Source organism: Phaenicophaeus curvirostris, chromosome 4, assembly GCF_032191515.1.
Source record: "Phaenicophaeus curvirostris isolate KB17595 chromosome 4, BPBGC_Pcur_1.0, whole genome shotgun sequence".
NCBI lineage: Eukaryota > Metazoa > Chordata > Aves > Cuculiformes > Cuculidae > Phaenicophaeus > Phaenicophaeus curvirostris.
Window position 1 is genome coordinate 23404418 of NC_091395.1, and position 16522 is coordinate 23420939.

A 16522-nucleotide genomic window follows, 5' to 3' on the forward strand; every position below is an offset into this window, starting at 1 on the left:
AAAGTATCTCATATGCCTGAGACGTCATTTTGCCTAGAAAGTAATACACACCTTCTCTTCAACCCCTTAATCACTTAATAAAAATAAATAACCTTGGATATTTTTCACTCAAAATGATTTAGTATAAACTTTAACCTGAAATACTTGGTAGAGATAATTTCTATCTAAGATAGACAATGTTTTTGTTTACTTGTTCTGTAATCTTTTCTTAGGGCGAAAAGGGAACTGTAGGTGATCCTGGACCCAGAGGACCTTACGGCTTGCCTGTGAGTTGCACGTAGTTTGTACACATTGCACTTTTCATCACCTCTTGATTAAACTTTGTGTGCTTTATGATTGCTTTCAACCTAGCAATGCACTAGATTGAAAAAGGCAAAGATAGGTAGTAATCCCCCACAACGCAACGTCAGTGGTCCATATCAGAGACCTAGATTCCTATCTATGCACATGGTCATGCAAAAGTAATGAAACAGACCTGGCATGAACTAGCAAAAGAGAAGAAATCCAGAACACAAGTGCTCCTGTTTCTGCAGCCTGTGGCCGTCAGCTGTCTGGGAACCATGTGAGAGTGACAGGAGTTCAGGATAAACTGTGGAAATCTGGGATTTTCTTAACATGAATAAGCTGCTTGAATTTCTGTGCTACAAGGCTACTTTAAGATTATATTTTTGGTTTGTTTCGCAGTTCAGAGGCCAGTTTTGTTTTCATTTGTGTGGTGTGCTTAGAAGCAGTTTGAGAAGTTCATTGTTACTCATTTATAGGTGCAGATGGTATACTTTAAATCAAGCATTTAAATGATATTATCTGTTTTTAAAATATGAGTGAGAACTTCCTTTGGACTAACGAGGATAGCCCAAATAAAATCAGTTGACTTACTCTGTTTACTTTGCTGATGACTAGGTCAGGTGTGTACATACACACATCTGTTCTGTACTTTGACACAAGAAAAGCTGTGTAAATGTGCTTGGCAAGGCACAAGCAGACTTTACAAGAGACTTGCAGTGTTTCCATACCCTCTCTAGTCTAATCTGTTTGAATAATTAATTTAAGCTGGAATAGAGACTCGTGGTTTAATTGGATCCATTTAATTGGATCAGGCATCAATGACTACGGACAGTTTTCAGGCTCCATGGTGTGTTAAATTAGCTTGGAGTGCATGTTTATCTGAGGGTCACCTTTGTAAGTTAAATAAAAAAAAATCCAATTTCTATTTTCCCTTCCTGTGAACAAAAAATGAAAAATTATAGGCTTTTCTATATTTTTAGCTTGCTCCTGGAATCTGCATACAAACAAAATTTACAGTCAGACAAAATTTTACAGTCAAGTTATCAGTTCCTGGAAATGTTAAACACTGACACAAATGTCCTTCACTAAGAGCAATACTGTGTGTAGAGCTTTAGCAACATGGGGTGCCACTGTGTAGAGGGAGTGCAGAAGCTGGGTATCAAGGAGGCCTGCCCTTGGTATCACAGATTAGGGATGTTAATATAGTTTATATGGTTCTTTGGCAGGGAAAAGATGGCGAGCCTGGCCTTGATGTAAGTAATATGTATGACCAATACGCTTAATGGTAGGTAAAGATCTTTCAAGAAATAGCTTATTGAGTATAATGCTTCATTTCTACTTAGTGTGCATGCAGTGTGTGTTAAATGCTGCATTTGCTCTTTTGCTATGATACAGAGGACAAAGATTATGCATTTTACAACCCTTGCTGACAGAACCCACCACCCACCAGATAGAACACTTAGTAATACAAGTAGTTGGTGCTTTGGAAGTCAATAAGCTGAAAAAATTGCACTCGGTAAGAAAATATTCAGACTTGTGAGTTAGTCGTAGAAGAACAAGGAGTTGCTAACATTTGGTTAAGTATATTTATCCTAATTAAAGAAAATAATTCCATATCCTATAAGAGGTACATTTTAAATTTTAGGATCTTTGGTGCTAAAACGACATACTGGAAGACTTTTCCTCTAGTTTTACACTGAAATCACTAACTTGGAGAAGCCTTTTCCAGAATGTACATGCACTGCATAGCATGGACTCTTGCCATTTTGAGTGATATGATTTCTTTCTGTTGCTGGTAAAATGATTTTATCAAACACAATTATTTGTCTCACATGCTCTCGTGTGCATGCATGTGTGCGCACATAATGCACGTATACATACAAAGCATGTAGTAAAATAATCTTTTTTTATGTTTTCCAAGAGTATTTGAAAGCTTAACCTACATGTGAATAAAAGTCGACCTATCTTTGTCCATTCTTTTTTATAGGGTTTCCCTGGTCCTCGAGGAGAAAAGGGTGATATAGGAGAGAAGGGAGAAAAGGTGACCAGAGTGTTATTAACTACTGCTTGGTTCCTCAGCCTAGGCAGTTCTGCTGTCTTTGTGCTATAAATTGTCCCATTAGAACTTATCTTTGATGCTTCCAATGTGTGCTAAAAGGCGGGTCACAGATACAGGCTAAGTAATATCATAGAAACCCACAAAAATTTATGCACAGAACTCGTAATATCAGCAGGTCCCAAAGCACAACTTTTTCTAGGCTCTTTTTCTCCACTTGTAGAAAATCCTTGTCAATCTGAAATTTTTAATGCAGACATCACTGATATGTGTCATTGTGATAGCAGTTTTATATTGAAGACCCCAGTTCTGTATTTGCAGTATAACTGTTGATCCTAGTGTACCTTGCCTGTACAAACTACCTGTGCCACACCACATGATTAAGGACAGGGACTGCTTAAAGTTTTATTTTTGACAGTGTCTTATTTACAATTAAGTCCTTCATCATAACTGTGGATTGAAATTAAATCATATAGTCTCCTATGCTGGTAAACCAACTAGACAGTGAAGTTAACAGAAACAGCCTAATTTAATTTTCTCTCTCCAGACACAGTGACTTGGAAATGTGTTTGGTAAAAAGCAATTTAGAAGTAAATAAATGCATGCAGAGAAAGCTCTTGAGCAAATCTCCCCTATCGTTATCACAGAGTCCAGTTGCTAAAACTGCTGAATTAGCACCCACACCAAGGCACTTAATAAAAAAGGCCATACATACAGCGGGCAATTTTTCTGATTTTGCCTTGCTGACACATACAGGGTTGTACGAGGTCCACTTCCCATCAAGGTATCTTAAACAAGAAGTAGGGTTCAAAAGTCACCATGGCTGTTCAAATTCACCTCCTTTTCTTAATATGTCAGGTGAAACAGTTCTCAAAAATGCATTGATAAGGCTACTACAAAAGGTATCCTTCCCTTCTGTCCCTTGTCACATTGCTTATTTTGAGCTCAGAGATCACTGGTAAGGTCCTAATTTTGCAGAACAGCTGTTCCTTAAGCAGGTGCTGTATGAACATTATAAAGGCTGTTTCTGACCTAGCAGAGTAATCACAATGGATGGTGAGATTTTGCTTGCTGTCAAAGACTATAGGCCTGTCTGTCACAAGTGATTAGCATTTCTTTTTGAGAGCAATTATCAGTAGAGAGGTGTAACTGACAATTCCCAGCTCTGATAGTTGACTGGCATTATGACCCCCCTTTGCTAAGTGGGAGTTGCAGTAGGTCCCAAATTGAATGCGCTTAACACTACGATCTCATACTGGGATAAATTAGAAGGATTGTGTCCAGAACATTAAAATAAGTTATCGCCACTCTCTAGTCAGACCTGGTGAGGTTGCTAGAATCCTGCAGATGGTACTTTTTAACCTCCCAGTCTGAGAAAAACTTGAGCAATTGGACAGGAAAAAGGCTACTAAGCCTGAAGCTCGTACAGCCTGTAGAATAGGTTGAAGGAGGTGGACTGGCTTAATCTAACAAAGAGGAGGCCAAGCTACTTGAAAGGGAGATACAAGGATCATGAATGATACAATGGAGATGGAATCTCTGCCTTATAAATTCTCAGAATATTCACAGAAAACTAGAAGGCAAAGGAAAACTTTTCTCAGTGAAAAATCAGGGAAGGTACAGCTGAGATTTTTGTGAAGGAGACTTCTGTTGCACAGTTTTGATACATTTTTTTCCATAAATGAGGGAATACTTGTATCTTGCAAATAAACTGATTTCACCAAGGCCACCTCAGCTGCATCAATAATTCCTTTTCCAAATGGAAGGCTGCCTCTCAAAAGACAAGAAGTAATATAATTAATATAAGCTTTCATTTTAACAGATTTTTCTCAGTTTTGATGTTTTCCCTTATGTAAATTACTAATTATCTGTGACCAAACTGGTGTAACAGCACCCATTTAAATAGAGATAAACCAGTTCTCAAGTTGAGGGTCCAGCTCATGATTTCTTGGTTTTTGAATATTTTTTACAGTACTGGCTTTTGGACTGACATTGCACAAGTTGAGATTAGCAAGTTTCTAGTTAAGAAACATAATTCAAATTGCATTGCAAAAATATATATCATTGCTAATATTCTATTAAGAACTAGTGACGCTTGTTTTTTTCGTAGACATACTACTAGAACAGGCTGCCCAGGGGGGTGTTTGAGTCACCTTCCCTGGAGATATTTAAAAGACGGGTGGTTGAGATGCTGAGGGGCATGGTTTAGTGATTGATGGGAATGGTTGGACTCAGTCCAGTGGGTCCTTTCCAACCTAGTGATTCTATGATAGGCAGGGGATAAGTCTTTACTTCTTCAGTTTGATATGAGTTTTAGACTAATGATTTTTTTATTTAGTCTCTCAGTAGTTCTGCTACAATGAAAGTAAGTCAGTGTTTGCATTATAATATCTGGTTAACTTGGCTGTAAAAATAATTTTTAGATATGTTCTAACTATAATTACAAATATAAAATTATAGTCCAGGAGCACTCAGTATGAAAAGGTTTTGTGCAATTGATTTTGTATTTTCAAGTTGTATGAACAGAAGAAAAAAAAATCTTTTTAAAAAGGAATAACCTTTAACAAATGGTAGAGGTTGTATTGTGGTGAAAGGGAAGGAAGGGGTCTCTGATCCCAAATATAAATACTGACAGACTACTGTGTATCACAACAGTGGCTGGAAAGGCATCATCCTTTTCTCCTTACATTCTCCATTGATGAAAACATGTGAGGAGCGGGAATTGTTCCACCCACAATGTTATTACGGAAGTGCCACAAATTTGTATTTCTCTAGACACTGAGGAAGGGTGGGAAGGAACTTTTTTTAATCTTCTTCAGATGTATGTTCTCTCTATCTCCTGTGGATCTGTATAGTTCAGGGTAAGGAGGTGAAGATTAAGAACTCAGTCTGTGGAAGAAGTAGTAAAGTAGTCAGAAAATCCAGACTATTCTCTACACAGATGACTGCTGCATTGAGTAAGATAATAGATTTGCCCTGCAAAACTGGAAGTATGAATCTGCTCACTCATAATGCAACAAGTTAAAAAAATACAAATACTAAAGATATAAAAAAGGATTGGAAACTAAACTGTACTGTATTTTCAGAATATTTTTTGGATTATGTCCATGCATTGTGTTTGCATACACTCGCAGCAAACATGTTAATTACTGTTACATCTAGCACAAATAACGTTTGACCCTGAAACTGCTGGGCTTCTGTGCTACGCTATCATGTTTGTAGGTTTAAAATGAAAGCTTAGCCTCATGGGGATTTTTTTACTTCTCAATCTTATCATTTGTTAAAGAAGGGTAATGTTTACTCTTTTCCTCAATATTATCCTGCAACTTTTTGGCACACAGAAAAGGTAGACAAGAAAATTTGCTCCTATTGTGTAATGAATGAAGTATGTTTTTTCATGGTTAAGATTTTTTTCATTTGAGTATGTTAAGTATGTTATGATATTAAATGAATAATGTGCTTTCTTTCTTTTTTAAAAATATGATAAAACTAATTATTTTTTATTTGCGTAAAAATATTTTTCCTCTCTTGCTAATAGATTAAGTCATTCTATACTGGTGTGGAACTAGTTAAATGTCTATTTACTATGCTTCACTAAAATCTGCCTGTCTTTCCAAAGGGGCATTCCTTCCTTCTCCTTCTACCTGCATTCCTTACAATTCCTCTGTCTTTTTTACCCTTTTCCTCACAAATTAAATCCTCCCAACAGCCACAACCTCGCTTGCTGGTTATCCAATGTCATACTAATTTTCCTATGACTATTTTTCCCATTTCTTTGTGATATTCCTGGTTTACTCATCCTTCCTATCCCATTTTTTTTACAATCCTAGTCCAATTTGTTTAATTTTTTTTAATGGACCTTTTTTATTTTTGTGAAATTGAGAGAAAACCTGAAACTCATTTACCATTGTGGTCAGCTGGTGTGAAATCAATTATAAAATGAACTATCTAAACATCTTACACTGCTTGAAGGTGAGGTCATCTTTGCAGGGAGCTTTCTTGAGGCGAGTCAACTCATTTCCATGAGTAATTAAAGCATTAGAAATCTTACATTTAAAATGAAAACTCAGTGTGAAATCAAAGGACTGAATTTTGATGAAATAAATAGATGAAACATTGCCTGCAGTAGAGAGAACATTTAAATGTTGGAATATTTAAATAAAGAATCTAATTATAACTTGTGATTACTTTATGATACCAAGATATTATGAAATCATTGAAAGCGTCATACCACCTCTCCATCAAGCAGTTCAAATGTTTTGGTTCCTGTAACAGGGTTTGAAAAGGTCATGTTGTTTTTAGAGTGACATGAGTGCACCCTCGGTGATGTCTGTGGGTTTCTGTGGACACCAGTGAGAATAGAATTTGTTCCAAACTCTTACCAAAGTGCAGAGGGTTAGTTCAGGAAAGGATGCTCCAGGCCAAATTCACCCTTGATGTGACACCATGAAAGTTGACAGAATTTAGACAGAGACTACATGTCACTGCAAAGCATCCAGGCCATAGGTCTTCTTTAGAGAAATTATGCAGAGGTACTCTGCTCTCACAAGGTTGCTTTAGACTAGTGATCAGTCTTCTAGGGAAGCTGAAAAAATCAGCTTAGTGTGCACGTGCACTTGAGTACTATCATTTAGAACAAATAGGAGACTTCTTATTTTGGACTGTGGATTGGGGAATTTGCAGATTTGTCTCTGTCTCAAGAAATCAATGATTTCAAGCCCTGTTCTAGGATTCAAAACATTCATAATGCTGATATGAAATACCAACACAAAAATAATACCAACTGATTCCAGTTCTTGCTTGTGATCATATAATTTATTTTTCCACATAATGCACCATCCAAACCAGAACACAGTGGTAAGTGTCCTTTCAGCTCTCCATTGGCTTAAAACGAAAAACCCAAACTTTTAAACCATTTTTTCTGATTTTTTTTTTTCCAAAAGAATGAAACTTGTTTTATTCAAACCATTGTATCCACAGGGGGAAAAGGGAAAGAAAGGCAAAAAGGGGCCTAAAGGGGAGAAAGGAGAACAGGGTGCTCCTGGATTAGATGCACCTTGCCCATTGGTACGTCTCATTTGTGTACTGGACAATAGATCATTCTGCTGTAGACTGATGGAATAAGAAATGCAGGGAGAGGAACAAGCACCAGCTATTGGGTCACCTGCTGCCCTTTATTAACACAACATTATCTCATGTTCTGGCAAATTTTGGAGCAAACTGTGTTTGTCAGCCTCCTAATTTGGTTTAAAGCACCAGACTTCAGACCTTCGTGGTTGAATGTATGAGTTTTGGTGGTGGTTGCTTTCATTATTTTCTGCCAAATATGTTAGGGAAAGGAACCAAATTTGGGATGTGCAAGAGTCAGTGCTCCACAGGTTGAAATCACACCATGGCGGTCAGCTTGCTCCTCTTGCCTCTCTGTTGTTATTTGTTTGCTCCAACTAAGTCAACACTGAAGGCATTTCCTTGACAGTAACATTGCAAGTTAATCTTTACAAACAGGGATTCCGTGGAATTAAGGGGGAAAAAGGGGAGCCAGGCCAGCCTGGCCTGGATGGGCTGGATGCCCCTTGCCAATTGGTACAGTATTTCTCTTTCCTACCAACCCTGCATGTGGTTCCTTTGTTTGTAGTCAGCCATCCTCACTGTAAAATAATGTTTCCTGAGCCAACTTTACATTGTTCACGTAACATGTGCATGTGCATGAACAAACCAGCTGCTTCAGTGATCATAACCGAAATAAGAGAACACACATTTTTGTTGACACCTCAAGCCTAACTCTCAGCAGTTTTCTCCCATATCACATGGCAATTTATAAGTTTGTGTCCTTCCTACATTTTCCCTGAGAATCGTTTGTTTGTTATTTTCCTCACAAAATACCTATTGCCTTACTCACCCCGAACACAAGTCTTTGTAGAAAACCAGCACAATGTCCACTTCTAATCAAGTCTTATGACTTACGTCTGCACTGGCTTAGTTTTTTACCCCTGTCCCAGACCTACTCTGCACCCTGAAGTTTCTTTCAAATCCATGCAGTCTTGGGTGCGCTTTCTCAGGATTTGGCCAAAATGACAGTCTTGTAGAGAATAATGTAAATAATTCTAAAATTCAAGTCACAGGTTTCCAGTAAGAAAGCTGGAGCCTGATCTCCCGGACCTTACACAAGTAATATTTTTGGTGTCCGGCCTGTTCATCAAATAGTATTCAAACAGATCTGGAAACGAAAAGCCTGAGGTTTGTAAGAAGATAACAGTCTGCAGCCCAAACCCTCACTGTCTCTGTTATTTAACTTCTCCAATTTAATGGTCTTGCCCTTGGAACTTACCTTCCTGGAATACACAAAACACTCCCCACCCTATGTTAGCATGAATTCAAGTTCCCATCTATACTAAAAAGCTACTTGTTGACCCTCTCCCATGTACCAATCTGGCAACAGTGATTTTTATTTACTGGCAAAGTAAATTTTAATTCTTTTCCATCTAAAAAAAGAAAAAGAAAATAGAACAGTACATGCACATTTCCTAAACATACAAGGAAGATTTTTTTTTTTATTGTTTGCAGTAAAATTTGATCTGCATGTTCTGATATTGTTTGGCAGTTAAGCACGGTGGTCTAAGATGAATGTTGAATTAAGCAGATTTTATTTCAACTATAGCACTTATAATTTGAAGTTAATGGATTTTAATCTTAAATACATAGTCCATTAAGATTATTCCATAGTCCATTTTGTTTGCTTCCAATTAATGGTAACCATATCTCATATTTTTGGGGGGATAATCAAGCATGCCTTTGTAATTTAAAAATGTTTATCTGTCTCTGTATTATCATTTATATCTGGAGATTCTCTAAGAGTCACTGATGGATGAAAAATATTCTATTTGTAGGTAATTGCTACTATAAACTGCTGACCAAACAGCACTGTTTCTTGCTTTAGTCAGCAAGCCATTCCTATCAGATTACATGCGAACACATTGAAAAATTCTCATTAACCATTGTCCTCACATGTAAATTCACATAATAAGTATTGTTATGCTATATTTTAAAAAATGTAAAGGTCTGATCTTTTTTTCCTTATCATGTATAGTCTAGTATCATAATACTTGCTCCTAATTCTGTTCATATAATTCCTGGATAAGCCCTGTATAGACGCATAAACTGGAATTAGTTCCCTGGAAACCAGTAGGACTGTGAGCAAAAGTTGGCTCTGATCTTACTGGATGCATGGAGATATGTGAAAGTTGGGTAGTGACAGAAAATAAATGGAGTGACTTTCACTGACATAAGACGAAACTAGATAGCCACATTATCCAGTAGATGAAATAGTCAGTGCTGGTATACTGGCCTACTCCTACCACTGATTTTTTCTTCCACTGTGTCACTTGAGGTTTGTTCAGGCCTTAAGTTTTTGCTGCTTTGTTCAAAAACTAAGAATGAAAGTGAACAGGAAAGATCCTACTCAAATTTGAGTCTTGCTATCTTGTCATTGGGTCAACTTTGTATTGGGGGCCCATAAAACACAATATCCTCCAGATAAAAGTGATAACATTTTTTTGCTCATCGATCTTGTACATTCAGCTACAGATTGTTGCAAATAACAGATTATATTATAAATAATATGCAGCCTGAGCTTTAACAGCAATAAGAAACTGACGAAGATGTTCTTACCATTTAGGAAAAACCAAATCTTTATGGCAGAGAGGTGCACGTATTTACTGTGTAAACCTCTCCTTTGGCTTTTCCTTCACCTGAGAAAAGAGAGGAAATAATTAGGAACTGGTATCTACTTGTTAGATAGATAGTCAGGCATGCTTCAGCTGTTCTAGCAGATATTGATGGAATATCTATCCTATCAAACTTAACAATGCTCTTTTTTTCCCCTCTCCCCCCACTCCCCTTGAGACAGGGTCCTGATGGATTACCAATGCCTGGCTGTTGGCAAAAGGTAGGATGGGCAGAGCTTTTTCTTTACAGGGGCATTACATCCTCAGCACACAGAAAAGCCTGTCACAGTCATACTGAACAGTATCAGGATATACTTCAGAGCCTCTTAGACATACAAATGCAGCAACACTAAATAAGACCTCTCCATGACAGTAGTTGGTGTGATGAGTTTGTAATATATGTAGAAGTAATAACTCATTGAGGCGATGTTGTAGAAACAGTTCGCATTACTTCTCTGAAAAGTCCAAGACTTTTCTCTTTTAGATGAAGACTCATACATCCTTTGCTTTCAGCACTCAACCACTGCTTCCCATTTTTTATAAAAGCTTGTGGATATGGCATTTTTGTCAAATGTATTGAACTTTTACGATACTATTTTTCTGGGTTACCTAGAAGAACAGTGCCTTACTCTTTGCCTTACCATTCTATTCTTCAATACACTTTCCTGGTTCTTTTATTGTATCCCAATGTCAACTGGCAACGTTATTTTAGTAAAGATTTAACCTAGACAGCACTAGATTTAAAAATACACCATTCAGAGTATGCAGTAGAGAGTTACTGGCATATGACACATTAGAAAACATAAAACATAAGTGAAATTCTGGGGGCATTTATCTCTGAACAATAGCTGGTGCTGAGGAAATAACTGTCCATATTTGCAACTCTGCCATTTCTATGTATTTGGAATAGAACTCTGAAATATCAACTTACTAATTTGATTAATCTGTATCTCTTTTTGTCTCTGCAGTGATGAATCTAACCTTACAAGCATGAAGTTGTGTAGATAGTGCTCCACTTTTTGTATTTATAGTTGAAAACTGAAAATTTGATTTGACAAGTCTGAGATATGTTTACATGTAGCTGCTTCTACTTGTTTGCAATAGTCCATGTGTACATCTTTTTTTTCACTTACATCTGCAGTTAAACCTGCAAACACTCTCTCTCTGATGAGAGAGATTTCAATGCAACTATCAATAATAGAAATCTGATTATTTCTGTAAATTCTTATGTTTTGGCTTGTGGACCTGCATGGACAATGAGTGCCATGAACTAGTTTACAAGAAATTGTGACCAAATAAGAGCAAAATGCTATGAAATGTACTGTACCAGCTGCTGTTGGAGCTTACTGACTTGGCTTCCATGTCCATCTTAAGCACTTCACTGATTCATACCACCATATCTGCTTGTAAGGACTAAAAGCATGAGTTTGTGTGCCAAACCCGCTTGCTGTGTGATCACGTCATGTGCTAAATTGCTGCTCATGGAAACCTTTGATTCTAGCTTCTGAATCATTTCCTTTTGTCATCTTAAGGGAGTCACACCGTGGCTTATTGCTAAAAAGAGATAAACCAGAGGAGGATAGAAAGAGGCCTTGAATTTTTGGGGAATAGAGTTCCAGCTGCAGGTGGATGGTTTCCAGTCTTGTGGGTCACCTGGCCCCTTTGATCAAAGAGGGTCCCGCCTATTAAGCAGCATTGGTTTGCCTTGCACTGCTCATGGTCGTGAAGACATTCACGATAGGTCCTGTCGAGTCCTTAATCAAGAGAAAAGAAGTTTGAAGAAGAAACCAGACTTCTCTGTGGGTTGTTTGAAAAGGTTACAGAGGTGCTGCAGGGATCATTTGATGGCAGACACCGCATGAGACCAGAAGCTTTTCAACCTTACTCGAGGATGGACAGAGTACATGCTCTGCATGTTGTATTTTGGGACTGCTGGAGGAAAAAGCATTCTTGAGTTGGGGATGAATGGGAACATCCTCCAGAGGAGGAGATAATGGAACTGAATAGAGACGTATGTACCATGGTGTGTTTTTCAGGTGATTCCGTTTAAAACACAAGAATAGCTGAACTTCTCTGCAGAGTTTTGGAAGCTATGGTTAACTTTGTTTCCTTTTCCCATAAATGTTACCATAAAGGATGCATTGCCATAATCTATTCAATATTTGTGATGATGGCATTGAAGAAAATACTTCAAGCCACAGGTTCAACTTGTTTCAGTATTAACAGTTTTTATTTCAGAGTCTTTGAAGCCTTTAAGTCTAAAAAAGAAGAGTTTATTTTTGTTTTTCACAGACTGATTTATTAATCTTGTTCTTTTTCTGCTGTTACAATGACCTTAGTGGATATTATTACTCAAAAAACATTGGAAAGAAACAAGTCTGTGTGATTACCACTGCATACTTGTCATCACACTACACTGTTAAAGGTGTTGCTATTTTTCTATTTCTGTTCAGATGACTAGCTTTCTAGAGAAACATTGTCAAAGTTTGCTTCTCCACTTCTTTTTATTGCTAGAAATACTTAATTTGTGCACATTTGTAGTTTTTGCCACAAGGTATTTTTTCCGGTTTTGAGTCTTCATATGGTGCACTGTCATTAGTTTGAGGGACTAATTTATGACAAATGGTGCCATATTTGGCAGATGGAAATTCTTTTTATATCACTTCTATTCCTAGCATGTAGCAGGATGATTGCAAACTTTTTTAGTTACTTTTCTGAGGGTTGTCTTTCGTATGTAGACCAAAAGTAAAGTTGAGAAAGACAGCCAGTCTCCATCAATGAGTGGGCACCTTGCCCTTCTTGGAATGCACATCTTCTAAATCATGTGATGATGGACACCTACTGTGGCTGCAGTTTTTGTATTGCTTCACAATCTCTGATCAATGGAAATGCCATTATAATGAGATCTTTCACTTTGTTAAATCTTTATTATTGTTTTGGTGTATCAGAGACAAAACCAGCTTTTCATGGGGAAAGATATTCCACAGAGTTTTGAAACTGAAACATAGTTTAATGGCATCCATCAAGTACTATCTTACTAATAAAAACAAAATTCCAACACTATATAGATAAATATACTGCATATATACATATATTTTTACTGCTCAATTCCATCTTTCCAATAGTAAGAAATAAACAAGTGTTCACAGATATGAGGAAGAATGTTTTTCTTTGCTTAAATTTTCAGAGATGCAAGTATAAACCTGCGTGAATAATCAAGATTGTAATAATAAAACCCTCACATGGCCTAGACTGACTACAAAGTGTTAATAATCAGAGTGCCACATCAGTAATGTGAATGAGGGACCTTACATAAAGGGGACAAGAGCAGCACTGTGTAAACCCTCAGACTTGCCAATTTTAGTCTGCTTGTTTAAAAAGCATTATCTCAAAAAACAACAGGCTGAAGAGCAAACTGCCTGCCTAACAGAAGAGTCTCTTGTGCCTATGTCCTCGCTGAGCACCTTTTGCGAATTATATTATAGATGTGAAGTTGAACATTTTTATACAATATCAAATAATAGTAATCATACAGTAAGATGAAATATTTTTAGATGTCTCTCAAATGCAAAACCAAGTAGGATGTTTATGATTTGGCTAGATGATTTAGCAGTTCCATATGGAGAATGTCCACAAACACAGCTCATTTAAGAAACAGCAACAAGATAAAGAGCTATTAAAAGCATGCTGTCACTAGCACATTCATATTCTTAACATTTGTATATCTATATTTTTAAATGTCCTCATAGCATCCATTTCTATATGTATCGATAAAGCTAGCAGAACCTTGTTTCATTATTTCTTTGTTCAGGAAATAATTATAGACACTACCATTATGTATGAGTCAAAACTCAATTCCCCTTTAACTCCCTAACACTGAGACCCTGCTGAGGAAACACTTAAGCACCTTTATTCACTTTCTTTTCTGTCTTGTAAAGTCATTTCTTTATTTAACTCCTGCCAGGTGAGATTGTTTCCCCCTCCTCCCCAGATAGTCTGACTTCAAGTTTTTAAGCTTCTTTATTGTTCAGTATCATGAAAGGTTCATACCATTTAGATAACCCTGGGTAGAGAGCAGATAAACAATTTATTATTTGACAGGCTAAACTATGCATATAGATTTTACATTAATACTTGCATCTCAAAGATTGACATAAAATGAAACCTAACAGTATCTAGAAAAGTGGCATGTTTGGTATGAGAAAAAAAGAATTCTGTTTATTATTTCATCAAGAAAAGCACCCTGTGAAGACTTGTGACATGTTTATTCTGTTTAAAAATCAACTATTTTTGGTGCTGGTGTATCTTTTCTCTTTTGATGGCAAAGCTACAGTTAAAACCACCTGTGTGTTGTTGTATCTCTTAGTAGCATTCCTCCAAGTAGATACTATTTGTTTTGTTTAGTTTGTGATAGGAACAGTAGTTCCTTTACCAGTATTTTCAGTTGTTGAAATGTGTAGTGGTATTAGTCTACACAGTTTCTATATCCCTGACTTTTTCAGGCATGATTAATTCTTGTTTATTTGAGAGTTTTCAGTATTTGTTTCATACCGAGTTTGTAATCATCTGTTACTCCAGTGTATTATAATCGCTTTGTGCAGAAGTCCTGCTACAGAAGTAGCAAGTCTTTTACCCACTGTATGGAATATGCCTGACATACGTGGTCCTTGTCTTCATACTCATAGATCAGCTATGGGGAATCTTTCTTTCAGGATGCTTTGGACACTTTTTTTTTTTTCTGAGGCAAAGCGTGAAATGTTAATTCATGGAACAATGATTCAATGTATTTTTTTGATTTATAGATTTATTTATTGCTGATTTTGATGCCATGTCCTGATAGTGTAGCAAGTCAGAATGACACTCTTCACCCAGCTGCTTTTATATTCTTTAGTCTACCATGTAAGTAGTATGAATGAATTTCAGAATGATCAACTCCTGCACATGTATAAAGTATAGAGTTTAATAAGGAATAATTCTTAAGACTGATGTATAGTGTGCAAAGCTAGCATTGGCTCCATTGAGCCTTAACCTCATGGAAGAGTGCACCTGAGCGTCAGTTACTTGGTTGCGCCAGCAGAAGAGATGATGCAAACCCAAATGTGCCGAGCAGACCTTTGGTCCTTGTGGGGAGGTGGTGCTGCATAAGGCTGAGGGCCACATCAGAGATGTCATTCAGATCCTGGAGCCCATCTGGGTTTAGAAAGAGAAGAGTTGTCCCATTGACCACCACAGAGCTGAAACTGTAAACCTGGTCTCAGCCATGCAAGGCTCTTCGCGTGGCTGTGCCTCTTTCCCTAGCAACGAAACAGGGAGAGTAATGCATCCTTCCTTTGCAAAGAGCTTGAGGCATGCTGAAGGAAGAACCCAGGTATTGTGCTTAGTAATAAGGAGAATAGTATCGACAGTAGAGTTTTGCCTAAATCAAGACCACTTCAGTGAGTAAAAACCACAGAGATACTCCCAGTCTATTGAATGTGATGAAGATGTTCAAGGCATGTGGAAGTTGACCCTTCCTTTCAAATCTCCTGATCTCTGCTGCTTGACCATTACATTTTTAAATCTCTGAATTGTACCTAATGAGAGACCTAAATTTTCACACTGGAGAGTCACAGAGAACACTAATATCTGCAAAGATAGTGGTCATAAAAAGCAAAGTTTTTAGTCATTGAAAAAAATGAATCCATTTTAGTGACCTGAATTAAAACTAACACCTGATTTTTATATTTTTCCTTTTTGCAACTTGCTTATATGGATCCGAATGTTGCTGTAATGTACAAATGAAGGTTTTCTTGCGCCCTCTGTTATTGCAGTATTTTACATGGTGGCTGGATTCATTAAATGCTGTTAGAAACAAGTGCCTGCCACCATCATTTCTGACATAATTTTAGAAAGATACTCCACAAACAAGAGGAATTTGTATTGTAAAAATATTTCGAGTATTGTTTTTGTTTCATTCTGTTTTTAAATGCATTCAATTATTAATGCTGCTTGGAAATTGAATTTTCTTTGGAAAACAGGGGGCCTTAACGTAACCTAGGACCGTCAGTGTTTTATTTGTTTATATTTAAAAAAGATAGTGTATGAATTTCCCGGATACCATTGGTTCTTGCACACTTCTCTGAAGTATTATGAAGAGTTGGGTTGGTGGAAGAATGTTTTACATATTGTTAACAAATATGTGGATGTTCTTATATTATTGTACATGTTTGGGAAAATATCACACAACTTTATAAATGTTACTAAGATGTATGTATCTGAATTTTTCCTTTGGAAAATATTATATATTTTTATTTGTATTTTTTACTTTTTTTAAGTTCATCTATATGCGCTGTTATTTTTGTATTGCAAATGGTCTCATAAATACAGTAGAAGAGATAAAAATACAAAGAAAAATAATTTGGTGAAGATTTACAGTGCTTGGGGGAAAACACATGGGTCAGTATCATATTAATCAACA

The 16522-nt window shown here is 36.9% G+C and overlaps 1 protein-coding gene across 1 annotated transcript in view; it reads left to right on the forward strand.

Annotated features, from left to right (window-relative positions):
* Window positions 1-13504, forward strand: part of COL25A1 (collagen type XXV alpha 1 chain) — a 313462-nt gene extending 299958 nt beyond the window's left edge. Inside the window, exons 36-41 of the mRNA XM_069855550.1 lie at window positions 213-266; window positions 1512-1538; window positions 2273-2326; window positions 7322-7408; window positions 10248-10286; window positions 11034-13504. Of these exons, the coding sequence (XP_069711651.1) occupies window positions 213-266; window positions 1512-1538; window positions 2273-2326; window positions 7322-7408; window positions 10248-10286; window positions 11034-11036 (264 nt within the window). The 3' untranslated portion in view covers window positions 11037-13504. The remainder of the gene's footprint in view (window positions 1-212; window positions 267-1511; window positions 1539-2272; window positions 2327-7321; window positions 7409-10247; window positions 10287-11033) is intronic.
* Window positions 13505-16522: the final 3018 nt, after the last annotated feature.